This window comes from Trachemys scripta, chromosome 11 (assembly GCF_013100865.1).
Source record: "Trachemys scripta elegans isolate TJP31775 chromosome 11, CAS_Tse_1.0, whole genome shotgun sequence".
NCBI lineage: Eukaryota > Metazoa > Chordata > Testudines > Emydidae > Trachemys > Trachemys scripta.
Window position 1 is genome coordinate 12228140 of NC_048308.1, and position 23519 is coordinate 12251658.

The 23519-nt window shown below is 44.0% G+C and overlaps 1 protein-coding gene across 2 annotated transcripts; it reads left to right on the plus strand.

Annotated features, from left to right (window-relative positions):
- Nucleotides 1-22: 22 nt before the first annotated feature.
- Nucleotides 23-20805, plus strand: C11H2orf76 (chromosome 11 C2orf76 homolog). Of its 2 annotated transcripts, XM_034785057.1 has the most exons (7): nucleotides 267-281; nucleotides 7169-7374; nucleotides 7516-7668; nucleotides 8744-8794; nucleotides 13023-13060; nucleotides 13194-13275; nucleotides 17652-20805. In XM_034785057.1, exons 3-7 carry the CDS (start codon nucleotides 7536-7538, stop codon nucleotides 17726-17728), a joined length of 381 nt encoding a protein of 126 aa, XP_034640948.1. In that variant the 5' UTR covers nucleotides 267-281; nucleotides 7169-7374; nucleotides 7516-7535; the 3' UTR covers nucleotides 17729-20805. The 2 variants fall into 2 exon arrangements, with proteins under 2 accessions (XP_034640947.1, XP_034640948.1); XM_034785056.1 differs by lacking the exon at nucleotides 7169-7374 and having other exon boundaries at nucleotides 23-281; nucleotides 17652-20804.
- Nucleotides 20806-23519: the final 2714 nt, after the last annotated feature.

A 23519-nucleotide genomic window follows, 5' to 3' on the forward strand; every position in this document is an offset into this window, starting at 1 on the left:
GGGGCGCCTCACGGCCAATCACTAAAGGAGGCTCGTGGTCAGAACGCCTGACGCCAATCCAGGAACAGCGAGGGGCGAGGCAGAGCGAGACCTGCGCCCAATCACACGGAGCAGTGAAGGCAAGCGCGAGGAGGGGGTGGGATAGAGTCTCGTGCGGCCAATCCCGGAGCCTTGCGCGTTGAGAGAGGCCCCGCCCTTACGTCGGAAAGGGTGGAGGCAAGGGAGTCACGTAGGATGGCGTGAGGGCGGTGAAGCCGGAAGTGCCCGGGCAGAGCGTCGCAGTAAGAGTTGAGGGGGGTAGCGTCTGCTTGATGGGCGGGGCCAGGGGGCGAGGGAGCGCGAGCTCAGGGGAGTGTGGCGGTTGGCGGGCCTGTGGTGGGGGTGGGGAAGAGGCGGCAGTGGGGGTGGCTGTAGTATAACCTCCAGCCCCTAGGGGGTGCTGTGTGTCACATGGCCAGCCGTGGGGGAGGGGCAAACACGTCTCTCCAGGGGAGCGCGGTGGCCAGTCTGAGTCTGGAGTAGACGCCTGAGGTGCTTGCAGCGTCGCCGCAGCCTGCCAGTGGGAGGAGTACAGGCCGTGGGGCCAGCCAAGGTTGCAAGCTCGATGGCATGAGGCATTTCAGTGCCCCCGGAAGCTCAGCTGTGCCAGGGCTGGCAGACGGCAAGACACTGCTGCGAACACCACCCGGAGCCTGGAGACGTCCCGATGTCGTCTTTCATGTCTGCTCCGGGGAAGGCCGGCAGAGCATAACTTTAAATCCATTGCCTTTAATGACCACAGTCACAAAGATAATGGTGAAAGAGTTCTGGCAGTGCTTGACGCCTACTTTATACCTCGGAGAATTGTGGGATATGAAACGGTGCATTTTTGCCAAAGAAGTCAAGAACGAGGAAATCTGTTGAATCTTTTATAGCAGTTTTGCATGCCTTGGCAGAAAGCTCTGATTTGAAGGCTATAAAACATGAAAATATCAGCGGTAGACTGGTTATTGGTCTTATAGATAAAAGCATCTCACAGCCGCCATAATTAAAGACCGATTTGACCTTACACACAGGCTAACTACAAAACCTTTCAGACTAAATGCACAACATATGGAAAAAGTCTTAGCCCATGAGATGTGTGTTCAGCCAAAGGTGCAAGGTATAACAAATACACAAAATATGGACATTTTGCCGGCGTTTGCTGCACTGGGGCAGTCAAGAGGCATTGTTTCTGGGATCTATCAAGTGTGATGATAGAGCCTGCCTAGAGAGTGAAACTGAATATTCATGGAAAGACCATTGAGTTTAAAATTGACTTAGGAGCAAATGTGAAAGTCATACCAGAAGGGATGTATAATCACCTTGAAGTCCTCCCAGAGCTGAAATCGCTTGACACAATCCTGACTAGCCCTGGAGGTATTGTGAAGTGCATGGACCAGTTCACCATAGAAACAACTTACAAAGACAAAAGCTTTGCATTCAGAATGTATATGATCAAAGACCAAACACCAACAACCTTCTCAGCTGCAGCATAGAAGCCATGATGGGCCTAATTAGAAAAGTGGCAGAACTTCTTGGAGTATTTGGTATTGGAGTTTTGGTAGGAGTCTGAGTATAAATAACCTTAAGAGGCAGTGTTGAAACATATATTGTACGTACATCTCTGAGGATTCCTATCATGTTGTTTAATAAAGGGGAAACTGAGTTAAAGAGAATAGAATAGATTGGCTTAATCGAGAAAATCTTTGAGTCAACATCATGATGTGCCCAGTGGTACCAATTATAAAGAGAAATGGAAAAATACAAAACTTTGTGTAGGGCCTTATGAAATCTGCATTAATGAGAACACGGATGGAATCATGAAATTAAAACATAACATGAAAACCGGGGTGTTACTGGCATTAGGACCACAGTGGCAGCCAGGCAGGGCGGGCTGCATGGCTGAGCTACGTGCAGCCACTGGAGGTAAGAGAGCAGTGGTGTGGAGAGGAGGTGCAGGTGGCTAGGGCCACAAGGGATTGCAGGGGTTAGGGGAGAAGGGTCAGCATCTGGGATTTAAGGGCAGCTTCTGAGAACTCAGTTCCTTGCTGTGTCAGTTCCTCTGGGACATTGGCATCACATTAGGGAGAAGCCGAAATACTCTCAAGACGCTCTGTCAATAAAAGTATCCATTGCGCAAGTGAAGATAGGTTCATTTGAAAGAACCTCTTCATGCTCCTTTACAGAGGCAACATGTAGCTGTGGCTAGTGAGGGGACACAAATGAAAGGTTCTCAGGAAGCCCAGCAGTGAGGAGGCAGTAGAACTCTCCCTATGTCCCTGCATTGTGGGGAGGAAGGAAACAGCAGGGTGGCTGGCTGCCGGCTGAGCAGCAAGGACATAAAGAATAAGTATCTCCATGTGAATGTTGCAGAATTAACAACACAAAGTATCTTTAATAACAACACCTCTACCAGGCAGATGTTGGAAGAGACTAGTTGCAGATTTATGCAAATTCAGAAGACATAAATTACCTGGTCATAGTGGACTATTTTCTTAACTACATATAAATAAGGTACTTGAAAAACCTGACCTCTTGCAGTGTTGGCAAGAAACTGAGGGTACGTCTATACTTACCTCCCGGTCTGGCGGTAAGCAATCGATCTTCTGGGGTCGATCCCGGAAGTGCTTGCCGTCGACGCTGGTACTCCTGCTCTGCGAGAGGAGTACGCGGAGTCGACGGGGGAGCTTGCCTGCCACGTGTGGACCCGCAGTAAGTTCGAACTAAGATAATTCGACTTCAGCTACTTGAATAACGTAGCTGAAGTTGCGTATCTTAGTTCGAAGTGGGGGGTTAGTGTGGACCAGCCCTGAAGTGCGCTTTTGCTCATTTCAGTTTTCCAGAACAACTAGTGATGGACAATGGACCACAGTTCACTGCAGTGGAATTCAAGTAATTCCAAATGAAATATGATTTTGACCATATTACTCGCAGTCCACATTACCCACAAGTGAATGGAGAGGCTGAGAGGGCTAACAGACATCCAGGAAAATCCTACAACAGGAAGGTTCATTTGTTGATCTTCTGAGCTACAGATCAATATCAATAGCAGTCACTGGTACAGCACAACTCCTGATGGAAAGACAACCCAGAACTACTGTTCCAACTTTGGAAAAGAATCTACAGTAGAACCTCAGAGTTATGAACACCAGAGTTATGTACTGACCCGTCAACCACACACCTCATTTGGAACCGAAAGTACACAATCAGGCATAGCAGAGACAAACAAACAAAAAAGTAAATACAGTACAGTATTAAATGTAAACTACTAAAAAATTAAAGGGAAAGCAGCATTTTTCTTCTGCATAGTAAAGTTTCAAAGCTTTATTGAGTCAATGCTCAGTTGTAAACTTTTGAAAGAACAACCATAATGTTTTGTTCAGAGTTATGAATGTTTCAGAGTTATAAACAACCTTCATTCCCGAGGTGTTCGTAAGTCTGAGGTTCTACTGTATCTCCAAAGTGACCAGATGTGAAGATAGTAGCCAAACTGGATAAAAAGACAAAAGGAGTTTATGAACGCTTTTATAGCAGATGTCATTCAGAGAACTGCCAGATCTGGAACCTGGTGACTATGTTTGTGTCAAACTGGATGGAGAAAAAGGATTGGCAACTCCAGCTGTTGTAAAGAAAAATAATTTGTTGTCCAGACCATATGTGATTGAGACGGACAATGGAGAGTTCAACAGAAACTGTCGACATTTCAGTTTGTTCCTCAGAAGGAACAATCAACAGAGCAAACTCTACAGATGGTTCATGCAGAACAAGAAGATGACCACTCAAAAATTCTAAACTGATCAAATACAATCACTGCAACTAATAGACAACCAGATGACCAAGTTGTTACTTGTTAGTGTTGTGTAATTAGAAAACCAGTATGACTCGGAGAGACTGAACTTTAGAGATAGTATGATAGTGTAATTTTATAAATGGTAGGAATGTAAAACTTAAAATGGGAGATGTTAATGGAATGTTAAACTGTATTATACTATTCAGCCACTACGTGGCACTGTGTGTAAAATGCCTTTCCTGAGATGCTAACAGTAATACGCAGAAGTGCTTTAAAGCAGTGTTTCTCAAGGACTGGTCTGTGAACTGGTGCCAATCCTTGAGCTCTCCCTGACACAGTTTAGGAAGGCAGCAAGCCAGTCCCTGATATCAAAGAGTTTGAGAAACACTGCATTTAAATATCTTTAAGAGAACATATTACTTTGCTTGTATCTCCATGATGGAAGTTCTGTAGCCAGGGGGAGAGCTTTCCTGGCGATAAAAAAAATCCCACCCGAACAAGTGGTGGTAGCTTTGCTCCCGGCGATAAAGCGCTGTCTATACTGGCGCTTTTCAGCACTAAAACTTTTGTCGCTTAGGGGGGGTGTTTTTTCACGCCTCTGAATGATTAAATTTTTAGCGCTGAAAGTGGCAGTGTAGACGTAGCCTTAATCTGATATAGAAGCCTGACCTACTAGTAGCAGCCTTACAACCTACTGTGTACAAGGAGTACATAACTAGGGTGACCAGATGTCCCGTTTTTATAGGGACAGTCCCATTTTGGGAGACTTTTTCTTATATAGGCGCTTATTACCCCCCACCCCCTGTCCCATTTTTTCACAGTTGCTGTCTGGTCACCCTATACATAACAGTGACAAAGCAGGTCGGGGGGGTGAGGGATGGGAGGCTGCCTGTAGCAAATTGGAGGCTGCCTGTAGTGGGCGTGTGGGAGGGATGAACGGCAGTTGGGGTGTGTGTGAAGGGTAGGGGGCTGCCTGTGGCAGGTATGGGGGGGGGTGAGGGGCAGGGAACTGTCCGTAGTGGGGAGGATGAAGGACAGGGGGCTATCTGTAGCGGACACCTGGGTGTGAGGCAGGGGGATGCAGTATGAGGGAATTTTCGGTGAACTGTCACTTGGAGTCCTCATCCATTCTTGGGCTCTTTGATGAGAAACAGAAAAGGGATTCCCTGACTTTTGGTTTCCTTTACGCTGTGGGGCAGGGCTTTAGTGCAAAGCTCTTTAGTTAGCCTTGGTGATCTTATATCTGTCTTGGATATGGAAGAAATATCTAAGCTCAAGTCCAGGAATGATTTGGTTAACACAGAGAATAATTGACCATCAGTATGTCTGCATTGGACAGTTTGCTGGTTTTCTGGGCTGCACTTTCTGTGTCATGCCTCCTGAAAAGTGCAGCACAGAATCTGGCCCATCTCACTATTAGATCAGTCTAAGATATCAGCATTTCCTCATCTAGGTGCTGAATGCTAAACTCTGTGGCTTCTCTTCCTCTCCATCTTAGAATCTGCTTCCCCCAAGATGATCTCACGTAGTTCTGGGGGCAGTGGTTCCCAAACTTTAACAGCCCGCGAACCCCTTTCACTAAATTGTGAAATCTCGTGAACTCCCTCCTAAAAATGAATATTTTCAGGGATTTAAGTTTAAATTTCCTCAGTGTGAATTTCCTCGGGCTTGGGCTAGTGTTCGGGCTGCCGGCTCCCCCGCTGACGGGGACAGGGCTCGGGCTGCCAGCCCCAACTGCCCGGCCCTGCTCTCCCTGGGGCTTGGGCTGCCGGCTCCCGCGCTGACCGCCGGGACTCAGGCTGCCAACCCCAACTGCCTGGCCCCACTCTCCCTGGGGCTTGGGGTGTCTGCCCTGCAACCGGGTCCCACCTGCTGTCTCCAGTGCCCGGGGTCCTCTGTCCGCCATTAGTGAAATTTTTCTGGCGAACCCCCTGTAACGTTCTGTGAACCCCAGTTTGGGAACCACTGTTCTGGGGGTAGAGTGCGTTCAGAACCCAGCAGGGTCCTTCTCTGTGCTAAGGGTCTTTCAACTTTCGGTCCTGTGTGGAGAAGGACCAGGATAATGTTCACCTCTTTTTAGCATAATTAAAAAAACCCTCTTTTCAGATACAAAAGAATGTGATTTTGTATGTACATGTTATATAAATGAGATACTGATGTACTGTGTTTTAACTTGATTATTGTGCTTCAGGCATAGAACTTGGGTCAAAAACTTTAAATGTGACCCCCTCCTCCCACCTGCAAAAGTTAGGTAAAGTCAGGGGACAGAAGGATCCCCCTCCAAACAAAAATGGAAGTGAAGCCCTGTGAATGACTTAAAAGAAGGATAGCTCAGGAGTTTAGTACACTAGCTTGGGACTTGGGAGATTTGTGCCTCAGTTCCCCATTGGATAAATAGCACTTTCCTACCTCATAGGAGTGTTGTGAGCATAAATGCATTAAAGATTTGAGGTGTTCAGATACTACGGTAATCGGGATCATATAAGTACAATTGATTGATAAAGACTAAATAAACAATTTAAAACCTTTCAGATACACAAGTCTCTTAGTTATTGCAGAGCAACAAATACATAAGGAATCAGTACGTAAGAGACAAATAGAATGAGCAAGAGAGAGCGAAAATATTGTGCAGATAGTTGGAGATAACTGCAAAGGCAGCTGAAATGTAGCTCTGTGCTAAAGACAAACTTCCTGGCACTGAAGCTGTGGCCCAGTGTCATTGTTGCAGAAAGCTAATGAACTAACGGAAATGGAGGAAGTGGAAGAGCATCTACCACTGAAAACTGGGGATATTATCAGTGGTAGGAAACAGCTCTGCTGGCTAGAGAGACAGGAAATTGACTATGAAGGTGCTGAACTAAAATCTCTGTCTGACTTTGCTTAAAGGGGAAGAGCGGGAGAAAAGCAGACTTAAGCCAAAAAAAACAAAAAAAAACCAAACCAAAAACCACCTACCAGTCCATATTCTGCTTTCAGTTACAGAGGTGTAAACCCAGAGGGGGTTACTCTGGATTTATACTAGTGTAAATGAGAGGAGAATTTTGCCCCCTAATTCCTACAAAAATGACGTTATCTCCATCACCATTATTTTGTTGGATTTAATTTTAATTTGTTATACAGTGTAAAGATGAGCCTTAGGTGGTAGCACAGGCATTTTTCTATATGGTGTGTCTGTGTGATACTGATGTATTATAAATAAGCTTTTATTTTTGTTTATGGTGTCCAATTCTATCCTTTGGCTCATAGAGGACAGGCAGACTTTTCAGTGACTTGGACTTACAAATAAATTAAAAGCAAAACACGTCTCACACAGCTTTAAACCATTTTTCTGTAATCTTTTTTTTCTTCTTAATATAGGGCCTGACCCTGTGGCTCGTTCCTGGAGCTGCTGCTGTTCTCAGTGGGAGTTCTGTACATGGAACAACTGCAGAACTGGGCCATCTGACATATAGAGTCAACTTCTACCCTTAAATTCTGGACAATCCTGTGTCAGTGAGGAGGCTATGGCTCTGCTCTTGCTCCCATCGTAGTCATGGCAAAAGGGGTACAGAATTGGGCCTAAAGTGAGGGCACAGTATGTTTAAAAGTTTGTACATTTTTAACTCTTTGGGACTGTCAGACTAATGCACCTGCACCTAGTTCTTTTAGCTGTTATATTTGTACAAAGAGAGAACTCAGTAATTACTCTCTTTAATATCTTCTAGGGTGCTTGCAGTTAATTCACATGTCATCAGAAAACTCAACCATTACTGTTCGCCTGGTTCGCTCCTTTGAGCACCGTAATTTCAGACCTGTGGTGTATCATGGAGTTAATTTGGACCAGACTGTAAAGCAATTCATTACATTTGTAAAGAATGGTAAGGCACTGTTATTCTTACACACTTATTTGGTCCCTGTACTTTGCTGTCTGTGCGTAAGCAGGTGTAGAGGAGCAAATTAATGGGAAAACTCTTGTGGCTCCATTAAAGCTGCCAGCTCCACATGTTCCCCTTTGGGCGGCTGGGGATGGAGGGGGCTGGGGAGCCAAGGATTCATGGGGGATTTGGCCCTTGATCCCAAAGAGGATGTCCAACTACATGTAGGCATTACCTCCCTCTGCCCTGCACTGGAAATCCCCATGATCAGTCATGGCAGTGCTGTGCTGCAGTTCGCTCACTGCCCCAAGCTGCATGGGCTGCACTGTTGGGCAGCTACTCAAAAAGCATTAGGGACATATGCCATCTAGCAAATTTTTGGTCACTGTTTCTACATGACTAGGGGCTACACCAATATTTGGCAGAGAGGGAAAGCAAAGCGGGTCTCAATTGAATGGGGAGGAAGTGTTCTGCGTAGTTATTTTCAATGATGGAAGGTACCACTATATGAGTGTGTTCTCTGGGATGTTTTCTTCCAGGCTGAGTATTGTCAGCCAGAAATGCACACAGGCACTCAGCATCTCTTGGAGTTGCTCAACACCAAGCCCATAAAGGGGCTAATTTTCAGCAGTGTGGTTTTCTTTTGGGAGCTGGTTAGCAGACTAGTCTTCCACATCCAATTCATTTGTGTGTCAATTGTTTGGGTGCAATTTGCAAATGGGGATGCACGACTTCTGCCCCTGTGAAAATGTTAATAGGATACACATGACAGTAGAGCTATGGAGGATCAGACTCCAAGAGTCTGATCCTGCACACCTTTCCTGAACATTATGCATGTGGGTAGTCCACTGAAGTCATTGGGGCTACTCACACAAGTAAAGTGTACCAGAGAATTTGTAGGACCTGGGCTCAGATTTGTACCAGTTGCTCTTCAACTTTTGATGTTAAGACAAGTTTCCTGATTTGAGATTTATTTTAAACTTCAGATTCAGAGTGAAAGCTTCATGATGTAATCATTTAAAAATATAAAAAGAAAATTGTTACAATCCGTTTCATGTAGTCTCTTTATTTTTAATAGATGTGTCTTTAAGAACAGGACTTCCACCTCCCTTTAAAAAATACAAATATGGTATGTGATTTTTTTCTTATTCTTTAAGAAATGTGTGTACAGTATGTTATACCAATTCTCATGTGATTTAACTGCATTACAGTTATTTCCATCTAAATATAGTAAGTCAGGACTAGTCTCCTGAAAGGAGATGTGACACACACACTCATACTTTGGCAGCTGCTTTCAGGAAACAACTAGTCAAGCTAATGGTTAATTTGGCACAGCCCTATTGCGAATGTCGTACACACACCATTAACTTTACATCACGTGTCTACAAAACCCAACGATTATTATGAACTTCTGTATTCACTTCAGAATTAGGCAGCACATTACACATTCTGCTGCTAATTGGCAAAGGCATTTTGGGATATTAATTTTTTATCATTTTTGTAAGTGCCTTTTAAACTCTGTTCCCATTCTGCAGAGCAGCTTGTGACCCACAGTACTTTGAAATCACAATCCTCTTCGTGGTTATGCATTTCAATACCCGGCTACTAATTGTGAGGTCACAAGGGATGGCCAAGAAGAAGCTAAAGGCACCGAGTGGAAAATATTTAGATTTATGTACTTAAAGAATTTACATAATATTAAACAAGACGAGGAGGAGGAAAACACGTCTAAAGTAAATAGGAAACCTCCTAAATGTAAGCTTGGGATGAAATGAAATGGAATGAAATAGCCTGGGGTAAGATTTAAATCTGATTCTATGCTCTAATGATTGTTGCAAGTAATGCTGCTCACATGCAAGTTTCCTTGGTGTAAGCAGGTGGAGAGTATCATACTTTGAATAGAACATGCTCCAGATTTATCCCTTTTCTGGGATTTGGCTTTAATTATGCTGTTTGGTGACTAGAGCAAAAGTACTGCAATGGATGACAGCAGGGTCATGCAGTTATACAGCATAAAGAATAACTCAAATGACAATAGAACACTTTCCCTGAGACATAAACCTCTCCCAAGAAGAACTGTTCCAGGGGTTTCCTTACAGATGCCTCTCTGCCATCCATGCCATTCCCACCTCCCTCTGTCCAAGGTGGAGTTAGCAAACCACATCTACCACACTGATGAAGCATCTCCCTGAGTGGGGCGCACATATAATTCCTGTGAATGGTCCTGGGAATTACACGCCTCTATCAAGAGACTAAACTGGCATAGGGCCTGATTCTTCATTCACACTGATGGGGAATCAGGAGGTGCAAAATGGGAGCAAGTGGGAAATGTATCGGGGATTAGAGTTTAATTTGTTAATGTCTCTATCTTCAACTTGTTTCTCTGAATTTAGAGGACAGATGTGAATATTGAATTATTTACAATTCCAGAGATTTGAAACATCTGTCTCTGGAGAGCCATTCTTCCCTTTTGTGGCAAATGAAGGAGACCTGTGCTATCATTTTATTCTTTATGCTGTGGTATACCTGCAGGTCCATGCACAATTTTTGGTCTAGTCACAACACATGGCATCAGGGGAGATTTGCTGTGCGCATGTGCTTGTGGACATGTGGCTAATTGCTATTCAGAGTACTGAACAAAATACTGTACAATCAAGGGAACAGAACTACGCCAGGGCAGTAGTTTGATTCCCGATACGCTAGCTCAGTCTTAGCCTCTCAGCCGTAGGTGCCAGTTATGCTGAGTTTGCGTGTAAGGAATCCAAACCGAGCTCCTGATCTTTCCTCTGAGCCCTACCTTCTCTCTTTCATTTCTCTACCATGGTGGTGGGTAGCACCACCATCCTCCTCATCACACAGGCCTTTAATCTGGGCTTCTCCTGTAACTCTGCCTTCTTTTGGTTTTCTCAGCCCATCACTGTACAAATCTTGCTGCTTCTTCTTGGCCAGCATCATAAAGGGCCAACCTTATCCCCGCTCTGACTCATCCCATCTAGACTCTGATTGGCCCTCACCTTGACTTACACGTTTCTTTGTATTACTGTAGCATCTAGGAGCCCCAGTCATGGACCCTGACCACATTTTGCTAGGCGCTGTACAAACAGAATGAAAAGGCGGTGCCTGCCCCAAAGAGCTTCCAGTCTAAGTTGTGCAACTTCCACCAGTCTGGCTCGACTGTTGCTGCCTCATTTCCTCAGATTTCATTAAAAATGCTGCTGTCAGACTCCTCTTCTTGGTGCTTCATTTGCACTAAGGCCCCCTCCTCTTTGTCTCTCCATTCTCTCAACCTTCTCCATTGCATCATACCTAAAATTCTTGTTCTCACTGTTAGAACCCTTCAGTTTAGTTTCTTCCTGTCTGTCCATCCTGTCATCTTACTGTTAAGTTGACTCTGCCTGCATGGCACCTACAGTGTCAGCCTTGGTCGCCCACTTGTTTGTTTCTTTCCCTTTTGCACCTTTTCCTGTGCATATGAAGCAATATGAGGAAAGTTCCACAAAGCCACCTTATTATCCTCCTTCGAATCCCTCCTTAAAACGTACCTCTACCATGTTTCCCACAGAGAACTGTCATCTGATAATGGCCGGGCAGGTAGCAAGCTGTGATTTCTGCTTCTGATTGGCTTACTACATCTACAAATTGTGCAGACAGCTAGTCTGTACTAAAGCATCCCATTATTTTTACTTCATTCCCTCCATCCTTTTCTTTGTCTGACACGTGTCACATTTTGTCTTTTAGATTGTAAACACTTTGGGGCAGGGACTGTCATTTACCACATGTTGGTACAGTTCCTAGCACAATGGAGACCCAATCTGGTGGAGTCCTCTAGGCCCTACACCCAATACAAATAATACAAAGAATTGTCATCGGAGTTCAGTACAGTTTAGTATCTCATGACAGTGTTTTATATCAACGGTCACAAAAGGCCTGTTACGAGGAACACCAGGTAACATTTATTTATGTGCTCAAGTGAGATTAGTTTGGGGTTAGCAAAAGCAAATGGGAGGAGGTGAGGCTTTAGCCCGGATTTGAAGAGGCTGATACTTTATCTACATGGTGGGGTTGGAACAGCGTCTCCTTCATAGGGCAAATGGTTAAATGCAAAAATTTCCATGGTCAGTGGTGGAGCTGTGAACAGATAAAATCAAAAGTGACTCAGAGACTGAATGGGTAAGTAAGAAGTCAGCTCAGAGAATGGGGATGTGAAGTTGTACTAGGATTTGAAAACCAGTAGGCTGCTCTTGGACTCCATTCATTGGGAGTATAGAGCTGGCTGAGGTTAGTAAAGGTCATTGATAGCTCGCATGTTCTCTTCCTAGAGATGAAAGCTTAGTATGTTTTCAGTGTGATTATGTGGTCTTCTTGCAGTAATTCTATGTAATGGTAAGATTCCAGTAAGTGTTGTTTAATGCATGTCTTGCTTCTAAGATATATGGATAGTACTGCAACTGGCACTGTATGCTAAATCTTTAGTGACTTTTGCACTGGGAGAGCAAGGCAATCCAAAGCTCCTTAAATGCTATGAATAAAATGTACAAAATGGGCTGAAGTTGTGTGTATGTTCATGGATTAAAGCCTTGGATTAAACCTCTAATTGAGAACGTGATCTTTATTGTACCAGAGCTCTGAATACTCAGTCATACCAATTTGAAAGTTACTCTAGTCCACATTCTCCCCCCCACCCCCCCGACTTACAAGTGGGTAAATAGCATCAAGTTTCTAGCTCCTTTGCTGAAAAAAGCACTCGTGTCCTATTTTGAGTTTGTTCAAACATAGATGTGTTGGAATTCTGTTTTAATATTAAAGTTCCTATATATGTAACAGTGGCATCCTTTTACTGACTCTGTTCCCTGTGAGTGCGTTCTGCCATCTCTGCTTATTTTAGTGACAAAATTAAGTTGTTACTACTTTTTTCTCCTGCTAGCAGAGCAGAGCCAACACCGCCGTGGGAGAGCAAGTTGGGTTCTCTTTCTTCTTGTGCAGCATCAACAGATTTGTTTATTAAATTCCAGTCACCTTCTGTGCACCTGTGCAATCTCATTGAAGACAGATTGCAAGGGTATCACAGAGGGCATAGGATGAAGACAGTGGGATGGAGTAAATGTCCTTGAGACCCTAATTGCGTGACAGAACTTCTAACACAGGTGGTAATACTCACGAAGAAAAGAACCTAGCTTGATTCTCAGATTTCAGGTTTGGATTGCAGGGCTAGCTGCTAGTGGAGAGAGTTTTGTTTTTCCCGTTTTGAACAGAGAACACTTGAAAATTCTCAAGCGATGACAAACATGGAACCCTCACAGTGCCATTGTCCAGTGTAATGAACCACATCTTAAGGGAAATTTTGTATTTTCTTCCAGATACGATGAAGATTATTCACCAAGCACATGGATCTAAGGTACATTTGCTATCTGTTCCTTTCCCCCCCTTTTATGTGTGGATACAGCAAGATCTATGTACTTTTAGAGAACATAATGGCAGAGCTAATAAAACCTGCATTTATCTTTATATTCCTGTTTACTTATTTCTAGACCAATGAACTTGTAGTGAGTTTGGAGGATGATGACAAACTCATTTTAAAAGAAGACAGCACTTTGAAAGCAGCTGGAGTAGGTAGGAGTACCTTTATATTGACTGACAGAACTGATCATTATGCTTGTCATTATACTGATAACTGGCTGATTATGTTTGGATAGTCTGCTGAAAAGTAAATGCTATTCCTGATGCTTTTTACACTACCTGATAATTATCCAGGGAAGAAGGGGGGATAATGTACATTCACATCATTGGGCTGAGGGCGGCAGGTATGTGCACTCCAAATGCTCAGAATGCAAATTGTGATTTTTAGAAGGTATGCTTAGAATTCTGCTGTGGGTAATTTTAAATGATTGACAGATAAGATTAAGCAGACATAGTACTAAATAACCTATCAGTAACATTTAAACTGATGTTTTGGTTAGAAGTTTAAGTAGTGGAGCTAGTGTGGAATAATGAAATGAGATTAGGTTTGTTTAATGTGCAACACAATATTCAAATTGCTCAGGGCAGCACAAATAATATCGTTTAGAAGTGAGCTGAACATGACGCGTGGTTAAAATCAACCTGAGTCCTTGCTTTCTGACAGAAGAATGCATATGGCCAGGGCCGGTACAAGGAAGTTTCGCGCCCTAGGCGAAACTTCCACCTTGCGCTCCCCGCCCCCCTCGTCCCCCCCCGCGGCAGCTCCCCTCCCCGCCCTGAGGCTCCCCCGCCCCCGTGGCAGCTTCTCCCCCCGGGGAGCCGTGCGGCAGCTCCCCACCCCAGCTCACCTCTGCTCCGCCTCCTCCTCGAGCACGCCGCCCCCGCTCTAATTCTCCTCCCCTCCCAGGCTTGCGGCGCCAAACAGCTGATTGGCGCTGCAAGCCTGGGAGGCGGGGGGACCGTGCACTTGGAGAGGGGGCGTAGGAACGCTGTAAAAAAAAAAAAAATTGGGGGCACCGCTTTTTGGCACCCCCAAATCTTGGCGCCCTAGGCAATCGCCTAGTTTGCCTAAATGGTAGCACCGGCCCTGCATATGGCGCATGTCCTGTGCTAATAGTGTAAAGAAATGCCTATGTATGACAAATCTGATAGTCACTGGATGTCAATTTTGGCTCCATGCAAAAATGATTATGTGGCAGCAGAGCAGCTGAGACTTTGAGGCCCAATTTACAGGTTTTGAAACAGCACTGATTAGTTTAGAATGTCGCTTATTTAAATCTGGTGCACAACAATCTTACGCTCTGGGTGAAACATCACAGAGGAAGTTAGAAATAGAAGAACCCATTCAGCATTAGGCCACCTAGCCTCTCCCCAGCCAATGCAGGATTTCCCCCTACACAGTACTATTTAGCACTTTGTCTGATCTAGTTTAAAATCCTTCAATCAGTGGTGCTTCCTCCACTCCCCTTAGGAGACTATTATAAATCTTACCATTGGAAAAGATAAATGGAACATCAGAAAATACTCTTTTGATTTCATTCCTTTACTCCTGGTTAATCTCATTGGGCCACACTAATCAATTCCCCTGTTTCCTTGGTATTTACACCTGATACTTCTAGTTTCTCCCCCTTTCCTCTTCGCACACCACCCCTTATTCTATACTGTAATCTTTCTGAGGAGAAGACAGTCTCGTACTATATGTATCTATTGTGCCTAGCTCAATGGGTCTCTGATATAAGGCCTTATAGAGGACTGGGCATTACTGTATTATTAATAATAAAAGTCATTCTTTAGCCTTCCCTGCTATCCAAATCCTTTTAATCCAGATGAAAACCAGCTCTTTGGGAAGGAGGGTTATTGGCAGTCTGAAGACTTCAAAGTCTTGTAATTTAGTTAGTATATGCCTCGTCAGCATGAGTCTTACCTACCTAAGACTTGAGGTAGCATGGCCTAGAGCAGTGGTTCCCAAACTTGTTCCGCTGCTTGTGTAGGGAAAGCCCCTGGCGGGCCAGGCCGGTTTGTGTACCTGCCATGTCCGCAGGTTCAACCGATCGCGCCTCCCACAGGCCGCGGTTCGCCGCTCCAGGCCAATGGGAGCTGCTGGAAGTGGCGGCCAGTATGTCCCTCAGCCCGCGCCGCTTCCAGCAGCTCTCATTGGCCTGGAGCGGCGAACCGCGGCCTGTGGGAGGCGCGATCGGTTGAACCTGAGGACATGGCAGGTACACAAACCGGCCTGGCCCGCCAGGGGCTTTCCCTACACAAGCAGCGGAACAAGTTTGGGAACCACTGGCCTAGAGGTCTACGCAAGGGGCTGGGAAACAGTGGCAGATATTTGTTTAGAGCTGCCCTCCTCCAGTGATGTCCTTCTTCAAGACAGTATTGATGAATGATTGTACATTCCTACCTTTGAAACAGGTACCATAGTCCTAGTGGTGGTATAACTTGATGCAATCTCAGTAAACTATCAGCACACCAGAGTAATCTTGTTCTGAAAACAAACTGCGATAAACTAGACTGTTTTTATTTCTCTGTATGTAGGGGAGGAGGGAATGGTTTAAGGATGGAAGAAAAGTAATTAAAACACTACCCCATAATTATTCAGGTTAGCTATATACTTACAACAAATGCTAACTGCGTCAATGCCTAACTGCTGAGTGAGGTAGAATGAAGTTCTTGCTGTGTAATGAGGAATATCCTCTTACACTTGCCAAGTTTTGAGGTTTTAAAAGAGCAGATTTTGTGTTCTCATATACTAAAGTTTACCTCAGTGTGAAAAGCTCTCTTCCACTGACTTACAGAAGCAGAATAGTGTAGTAAGACCTTTGGCGACTCCTAATTTTTATCCATTCAGAGTAGATTTGCATTTCTGGTAAGTAATAAAAATGTAGCGAAAGCTCTTCGGGATAGGGACTGTTTCTGTTCTGTGTTTGTACAGTGTTTAGCACGATGGGGTCCAGGACTAGAGCTCCTAGGCGCTATGGTAATACAAAGAATAAACAAAATAAGTGATGCACAGTATCATGTGATATTAGTTCTGCCTTCATTGAAATCAATTGCAAATCTCCCATTAATAGCTTCTGTAAGTCAGTGGAAGAGAGCTTTTCCCACGGAGGTAAATTTTGGTATATGAGAACACAAAAACGGCATCAGTTAGGCATTGACGCAGTTAGCATTTGTTGTAAGTATATAGTTAACCTGAATATATAAAGAATAAACAAAATAAGTGATGCACAGTATCATGTGATATTAGTTCTGCCTTCATTGAAATCAATTGCAAATCTCCCATGAATAGATTCAGATGTTAAATATGTAGGCTGCACAACATTTGCTAGAAGCAAACACTAGAATTTCCCTTTTAAAAAAAGCCAGGAGCCCAATCCTGCAAGGTACTGAGCACCCTCCTCAACTCCAAAGGATTGATTTTAGCATTGGGCAGATTGGGCTGGAAAGATGTAAATTAGGAGGGTATTAGAGAAGCATCTTTAGGAAATCCTCTGTGGTGGTGATGATTATTACAGCTATTATCTAGTCAGCAAAGTTAATGTGTGCGTATTTCTAGAGCAAGGATGTATGTTAATAAAGTGTTCAGCATTCATTGCAAACAATCTTGTCAGTTTCCTAGTCAAGATTCTAAAACCTCTCCTGCTCCTTTGTATAAGACAGGCAGACTTCATTAAATTCAGGTTTAATTTAAAAAGCAAATGCAGAACTTATTGGCTCAGGACCTTAAAGAATTCCATGTTTAATAATTGTGAAGGTTTTCCATCAGATTTGTCTCCACTCTGAATTAGTAATGTTGCTGACTTATTGTTTTAGAAGAGGAAGTCCTTGACCTGCTGGGTTGAAAGAATTGTGACTGCTCTGAACCTTTGTGGGTCCTTTAGCTGTGCCATATCCCCTGTGAATAATTAGAGGTATTTGAAAGTATTGCTGGAGAAGCCAATTTGTGTCGTTCACTTTGCATATTGTTGAAGCCTTATGAATTAATCATTAGCAGGGCAAAAAATTAACTTCTTCAGACACATATTTTGATGGGCCATGAGGGAGAATGTAAAGTGATCTGTAAAATATTCTCCTAATCCTCTAAGTATTAAATTATTATACCTGCAGGCTAATTTCAGAAAAAAAGAGGTTTTTTCTCCCTCCTTAGCTGAATAATGGACTGGGGAAAAAACAAGCGTCGTTGTTTTCTAGGATTCTTAGAAAGAATAAATGTCCAATCTCGTAGGTTGCTGAATGCCATCCAAATTGTTTTGTAGCCTTTGGTGAAATTAGTCTTGAAGGTTTTTGTAGATGTTTGTTTACATTTACATGACAATGTTCTAGTTCTTTTTAACCAGACTAAAACACATGGTATTTGGGTCTAACGTAAAAACAAACAAGGTGGTGACTAGTGATTGCCTTTAACCAAAAAGGCACTGAATGCATTCTGAGGTTCTAATTAATGTTAATAGGCTGCTATGTGGTTAATACAATAAGCATATGCTTTTATTGGGTATGCTGAATATTTATTTTTTTATCCCTTTCAGCAGATGAAACTGAATTAGCGTTCTTCTGTGAAGAAGATTACAGAAACTACAAAGCTAATCCGGTTTCGGCCTGGTGACGATCCGAAGAGACTTGGATTTTTTTGTTTTCTCATACCTGTTTAAAACTCTCTTTTTCTGTTTAATGAGATTTTTTTTAAATCAATAAATCCTAGAGGATTGCCTCACAAATGCTGAAATTTCTTTATTATAGAAACTCGTTTCTCTCAGGATGCTGAGATTCAGGGGGAAAAAATCAATGACCCAAATTTGCTTTCCTTTCATACATTTTCCCTCCCCACCCCCCTTATAATGTAAGCAGTATAAATGAACTTGGACTTGTAACATTCTGGTGGTGTGATTCTACAGTGGTGGATTAAGTATAAGAGATTAAGTATAAAAGATGTTCGCTATGTATGGAAATTGTACAGATGTAAAATCCCATCATGATGGTATCCTTTCTTTATGGAAAAAGGAAACTTTTTATGACCAACTGACTGGATATTTTAAAGAGTTTAGTGATGGAATCCCTAGGTTACAAATAATAGATTTATTTCACTCATCTTATGTTCAGTCTGTCTTGTTTGAATGGTGCAGGCTGATTCAGGTTTCATATTCTTCACTTGTGAATGCTTTCCTTTATACTCTATATTCCAGCCTCGGTTAGTGTGATGAAACAGACAAATGACTGTTTGGAAGCTTTTGTGTTCAAGGACCAGCCTGCCTGTTTTTAGCATCGTTTCACGGAGATGCCTTGGTATAAGGCATAGCAACTTCACTTCTTGTGTGACATCAATATGCATAAGCAGACATCAGGCATTTCTCCAAATGGTGTGAAAGCCAGTGAATGCTCCTGGGTTCAGTTCAGTATTAAAAGAAAACCAGAATGATTGCATTTCTTGTGATGGGAGGCACAGTCTGTGGGCAGCTGTTTCCAGGACAGGGAGTGATTCTTTCCCACTTTCTTGGAGATGAATACTCCCATAGTGTCACTATCTATTAGTTCCTGGAACTTCCATACTCTTCTGCTACATTCACCAAATTAAGAACAAGTAGAATAGTCATCCTAGAATGATTAGAATCACTTGCTCCCCAGGAAGCGTTAATACTGCTGTTCCATGAAATTGCGGTGCTAAGCCAGTGGCCCTTCATGGGTTGTGTTGTACAATAGCACGACAGGGCCTTTTGTTATACTCTCGAACACTGCTTGTATACTGTGACGCTTTCTGAAATACTGTTAGACTTGTGTTACTTTCACCAGCTCTTTAAAGAACTTCAGTCTTCAAAAAAAGGCATAGAAAATCACCAAGACTTATTATTCAAACAGAGAATGTTGGAACAGAATACCAGGAGGATTGGTAATGGAATATGGGGCCTTTTGTCGCTGGAAGCTGGTTTGATTCTGGAGCAGTTGAGTGGTGAACAAAAGTTGTTAGCATCCATTACTTCCAGTAGCCACTGTGAAATGGGTTAGAGGTTTCTGTTCAATTCCTTATGGAATGGTCAGCCCATCACAAGAAAAGGCCACCACAGTTGGTACCCTGCTTTGTGGTCTTAGCAGAGGCCCTGACTAAATGGGTATGGAGATTGAACTAACATCTGATCAAAGGTGATTTCCCCATGGCAGTGTGGGCTAGTTTGTACTGATTTCGCTTGTGCTCTTAGCCATTGTGGGGATAATGAGGACTTTACTTTCCAGGGCTATCAACCTGTCATCTCTCACCAGCTCTAAATTAAACTATAAAACAAACAGAACTGTAGTCTTTATCTTGAGTTGCTTTGATTTTTAAATCAGCCTGAGGTTTACTGTCTGAAGGTGGTGGAATGAACTGACCCTCCTGCAGAAGAAACAGATCCAGGACTTTGTATGGATCACAATAGTTGGGAAGGGATAGCTGCAATGGGAGAGGGCAGAGCTGGGGAATTTCTCACGGAGGGAAAAATGGCATCAGGGAGTGGAGGCTTAGTTAGATGTTGACATGGGAAGATGGCTGCAGTGGGAGCAAAGAGGAAGTTTGAATGAGAAGGAATCGCCAGCATGAGCAATGGTGCCTGGCTGAATAAATTCTCAGTTATAGCTAGACAGCTGGATACCAAAACAGTCTTCAACTGTCCTAATTTTTACAATTAAAACTGTCACTTTGTTCACTTAAAATACCTTTTGCAAATCTTGCTTGTGCAGGCATCTGAATTTTCCAGAGACAATTCTGTTATCTCTTGACATTGATGCTGCTTTTCTATTTGTTAAGAAAAAATTGCTGGCATGAATATTTATAATGGGTATGTTAAATGCTCCCAATTGTTATTGGCTTAGACCCCTTCCTAGGTCTTCAAGGAGGAGTCTAAGTCTATGTTGTGCAGTGTCAGTGTTACTTAGGGGAACTCTTTACCCTCTGAAAGTTATTTTGTTCTAGAAGAGATTTGCAAGTATTGAACGTAGAAGGACGAATGTTCCTCATTTGGTTTTGTGGGCATTCAGCACACTACCTTACATTTAGTTTATTTGAAAAAATATTTACAGGTAACCTTTTAGCATGTAGCACTTGTCACTGGTCTAGAACAGCTGTGGATTCCTGTCTTACTGGGCAAGGAGTAGGGAAACTGACTTCAGGCCTTGAGGAAGAGGGATCCTTAAAGGGTGAGAATGTGATTCTAGGATATGCTGTACTTGTCCATGCTTGGTCACATCAATAAGAAAATACAGGGCTCTCTCTTTGAAGTTAGTGGCAGAAGGATCACTATAAACACTTAGGCTATGTCTACACAGGCAGAGTTTTTTCGCAGAGAGTTTGGTCGCTGATAAAAAAGCGCTTCAAGAAAATTGCTGTTGTGTTCACATTGTCTTCCACTGGTGGCATAGCGCATTCACACTTGTGGCACTTGCATCGGCAATGAGAGCAGTGCACTGTGGGTAGCTACTCCACAGTGGAGCTCTCCCGCTTCTGCTGCTAGGTCTTGTGGAAAGGCACAGGGGATCATGGCGCATCATGGGTCCGGGCTCAATGCCCCGTGATGCACTGCTTTCCATCCCAGCATTCCATGTGCTTCTGTCATCAGTTCATGGCATTTTTCAATGTCCCTTGTGTGACGTTGCACCCCATAATGCTTTCTAGAAATATGCTTATGAGTGTAAATATGATGTAACTGGAATATGCTTCCTACAAAAGGTCTCTTGTAAGGTATCATTACAAAGCTTATGTTCTTCTGCATGTATTCATCCTATTCGTATGCATGTATCATTTTTATATCTGAAGTTATGAGCCTTGGCTCTATGCTTGTATTTAAAGTGTTTGCTGTAGAAAGCACGTAAGGCAGATGTGGTCAACATAGTGTGAAGGGGTTATTCAAGTAATTGGGAGTATTTAGTTAACAATGGACCTTGATAGACACCAATCCACATCTGAGCTTTCTTGGGAAGTCCTGCAGAAAACGGACATGTGACTTGTCCATGTGACTCCAAAACTCCATTTTGTAGTTGGATTCTACACGGGGGAGAGGGGGGTTTCCACCCACGAGAGAGAAACTATATAAGCCCCTGGGGAAAAAACCTCCATTTTGTCTTTAGCTGGCACTAGAGAGAGCCTCTCCACCCCAAAAGGATACCTGAAAGAAACTGGAACAAAGGACAGTAACCACAGGGGTGTGAGTGATTGCTGGACCCAGACTAGAAGGAGGCTAGTCTGTAAAGGAAGCTTACTAGAACATCTCTGAGGGTGAGATTTCATCTGTAATCACTTTCTTACTGTATTAGGCTTAGACTTGCATGTTTTATTTTATTTTGCTTGGTAATTCACTTTGTTATTACTTGGAACCACTTAAAACTTACTTTTTGTATTTAATAAAATCACTTTTTACTTACTAATTAACCCAGAGTATGTATTCATATCTGGAGGGGGGGGGCAAACAGCCGTGCATATCTCTCTATCAGTGTTATAGAGGGCGAACAATTTATGAGTTTATCCCGTATAAGCTTTATACAGGGTAAAACGGATTTATTTGGGGTTTGCACCCCATTGGGAGTTGGGTACCTGAGTGTTGGAGACAGGAACACTTCTTAAGCTGTTTTCAGTTAAGCCTGCAGCTTTGGGGGGAACGTGATTCAGACCTGGGTCTGTGTTTGTAGCAGGCAAGTGTGTCTGGCACAACCAGGCAGGGCACTGAAGTCCCAAGCTGCCAGGGAAAATGGGCTTAGAGGTAGTCTCAGCACATAAGTTGGCAGTCCCAAAGGGGTTTCTGTGATTCAACCCATCACACCTTGTTTTCTGCTTGCCCTGCCACATCTATCTGCAGGAATGGATCCCGTGCTGATCTCCACTGCTCTGCTAGCTCTTACTAGCACATTGCGAATAGTAGTGGAGTTATTCTTGAAGTTATGAAGGCAATGACAGTCAAAGTTGCCTGACGCAGTGTCCGACATAGAAAGCAGCAACATTAGATTGCTTTTGGCATTCATGGAACAACTGATCACAATGGAACGTCGCTTTTGGGCTCTGGAAACTAACACAGAGTGTAGGGATTGCATCATTATGCAGGTCTGGGATGATGAGCAGTGGCTGCAGAACTTTCGGACACGGAAAGCCACCTTCTTGGAATTGTGTGCTGAGCTCGCCCCAGGATGTGACGCAAGGACTCCTGAATGAGAGCTGCCCTCTCAGTGGAGAAGCACATGGCGATCGCGGTGTGGAAGCTGGCGACTCCAGACTGCTACTGGTCGACCGTGAACCAGGTTGGAGTGCGGAAGTCGACTATTGGGGCTGTGTGAACGGAAGTGTGCAAGGCCATTAGTCACATCCTGCTGCAAAAGACTCTTGGCAGTGTGCGTGAAATTGTGGATGGGTTTGCAGAAATGGGTTTCCCTAACTGCGGAGGGGCGACAAGGGGTTTTCGCAACAAATTCTTTGGTGGCCTCACCGTGAGGCCACCAGCTCTCACTGGTGGCTGCACTGACACTTTTTTTCCTAAAATACTTAATTAACTTTAGGAAAAACAATTAAATATGCACAGATTCACATCCAAATCTTTGTAATGTATATTTGTAGGGGTTTTTGGGGGAGACTCAATAACAAAAATAATGCTACCTCCCCCATCCAGCACTTAGTGGGTCCTGGGGCTTGCTGTGAAAAGTGATATTTGTATATTTGTTAATATCACAGCACACTTAGTAGCTACCTGCCAGGCTGTGATAAGTGACATTAACAAACATACACTATCACTTTTCACAGATAGCTAGTAAATCTGCTGTGAAAAGTGATACTTGCATGTTTGTTAATATCACTTTTCTCAGCAAGCCCCAGAACCCATTAAGCCCTGGATGGGGGGACCGAAGAGGGAGGCAGCAGGGGCCAGAGGCGATGGTGGGATCAATGCATTGCCAGGGGAGGCAGCAAGGGCCCGGGGCAATGCAGGTGGGCGATGAGCCCCACTGTTGCGTGGCCAGAGCCAGGGCCTGGTGTCTGCTGCCATGCGGCCAGGGCCGGGGCTCAGTATCTGTGGCCGGAACCTAGAGCTGGGGTTGGGAACTGCATGGCTGGAGCCAGGGATTGGAGCCCGCTGCCACACAACTGGAGCTGTGGTCAGCACCCAGAACTAGTGCCTACCACTGCATGGCCAGAGCTGAGTGCCAGAGCCCAAGAGTGCATGGCTGGAGCCAGGAGTCAGCACCTGCTGCTACATGGCTGGAGCCAGTGCTCATTGCTGCACAGCCAGAGCCAGGGGTCGGCACCTGGGGCCAGTTCCTGCCACCACGTCCGAGTGGCCGGAGCCCGGGAACAGAGCTGTGGGTCGGCTGCCATGCAGCTGGGGCAGGGGATCAGCACCAGGGGCTAGAGCCGTGTGGCTGGAGCCCGGGGCCAGTGCCCGTTACCGCCTGGC

Coding starts and splice junctions, on each gene's coding strand:
- C11H2orf76 (XM_034785056.1), top strand. CDS start 7,536: ATGTCATCAGAAAACTCAACCATTACTGTTCGCCTGGTTCGCTCCTTT. Junction 7,669..8,743: donor CATTACATTTGTAAAGAATG/GTAAGGCACTGT, acceptor TATTTTTAATAG/ATGTGTCTTTAAGAACAGGA. Junction 13,276..17,651: donor TTTGAAAGCAGCTGGAGTAG/GTAGGAGTACCT, acceptor TATCCCTTTCAG/CAGATGAAACTGAATTAGCG.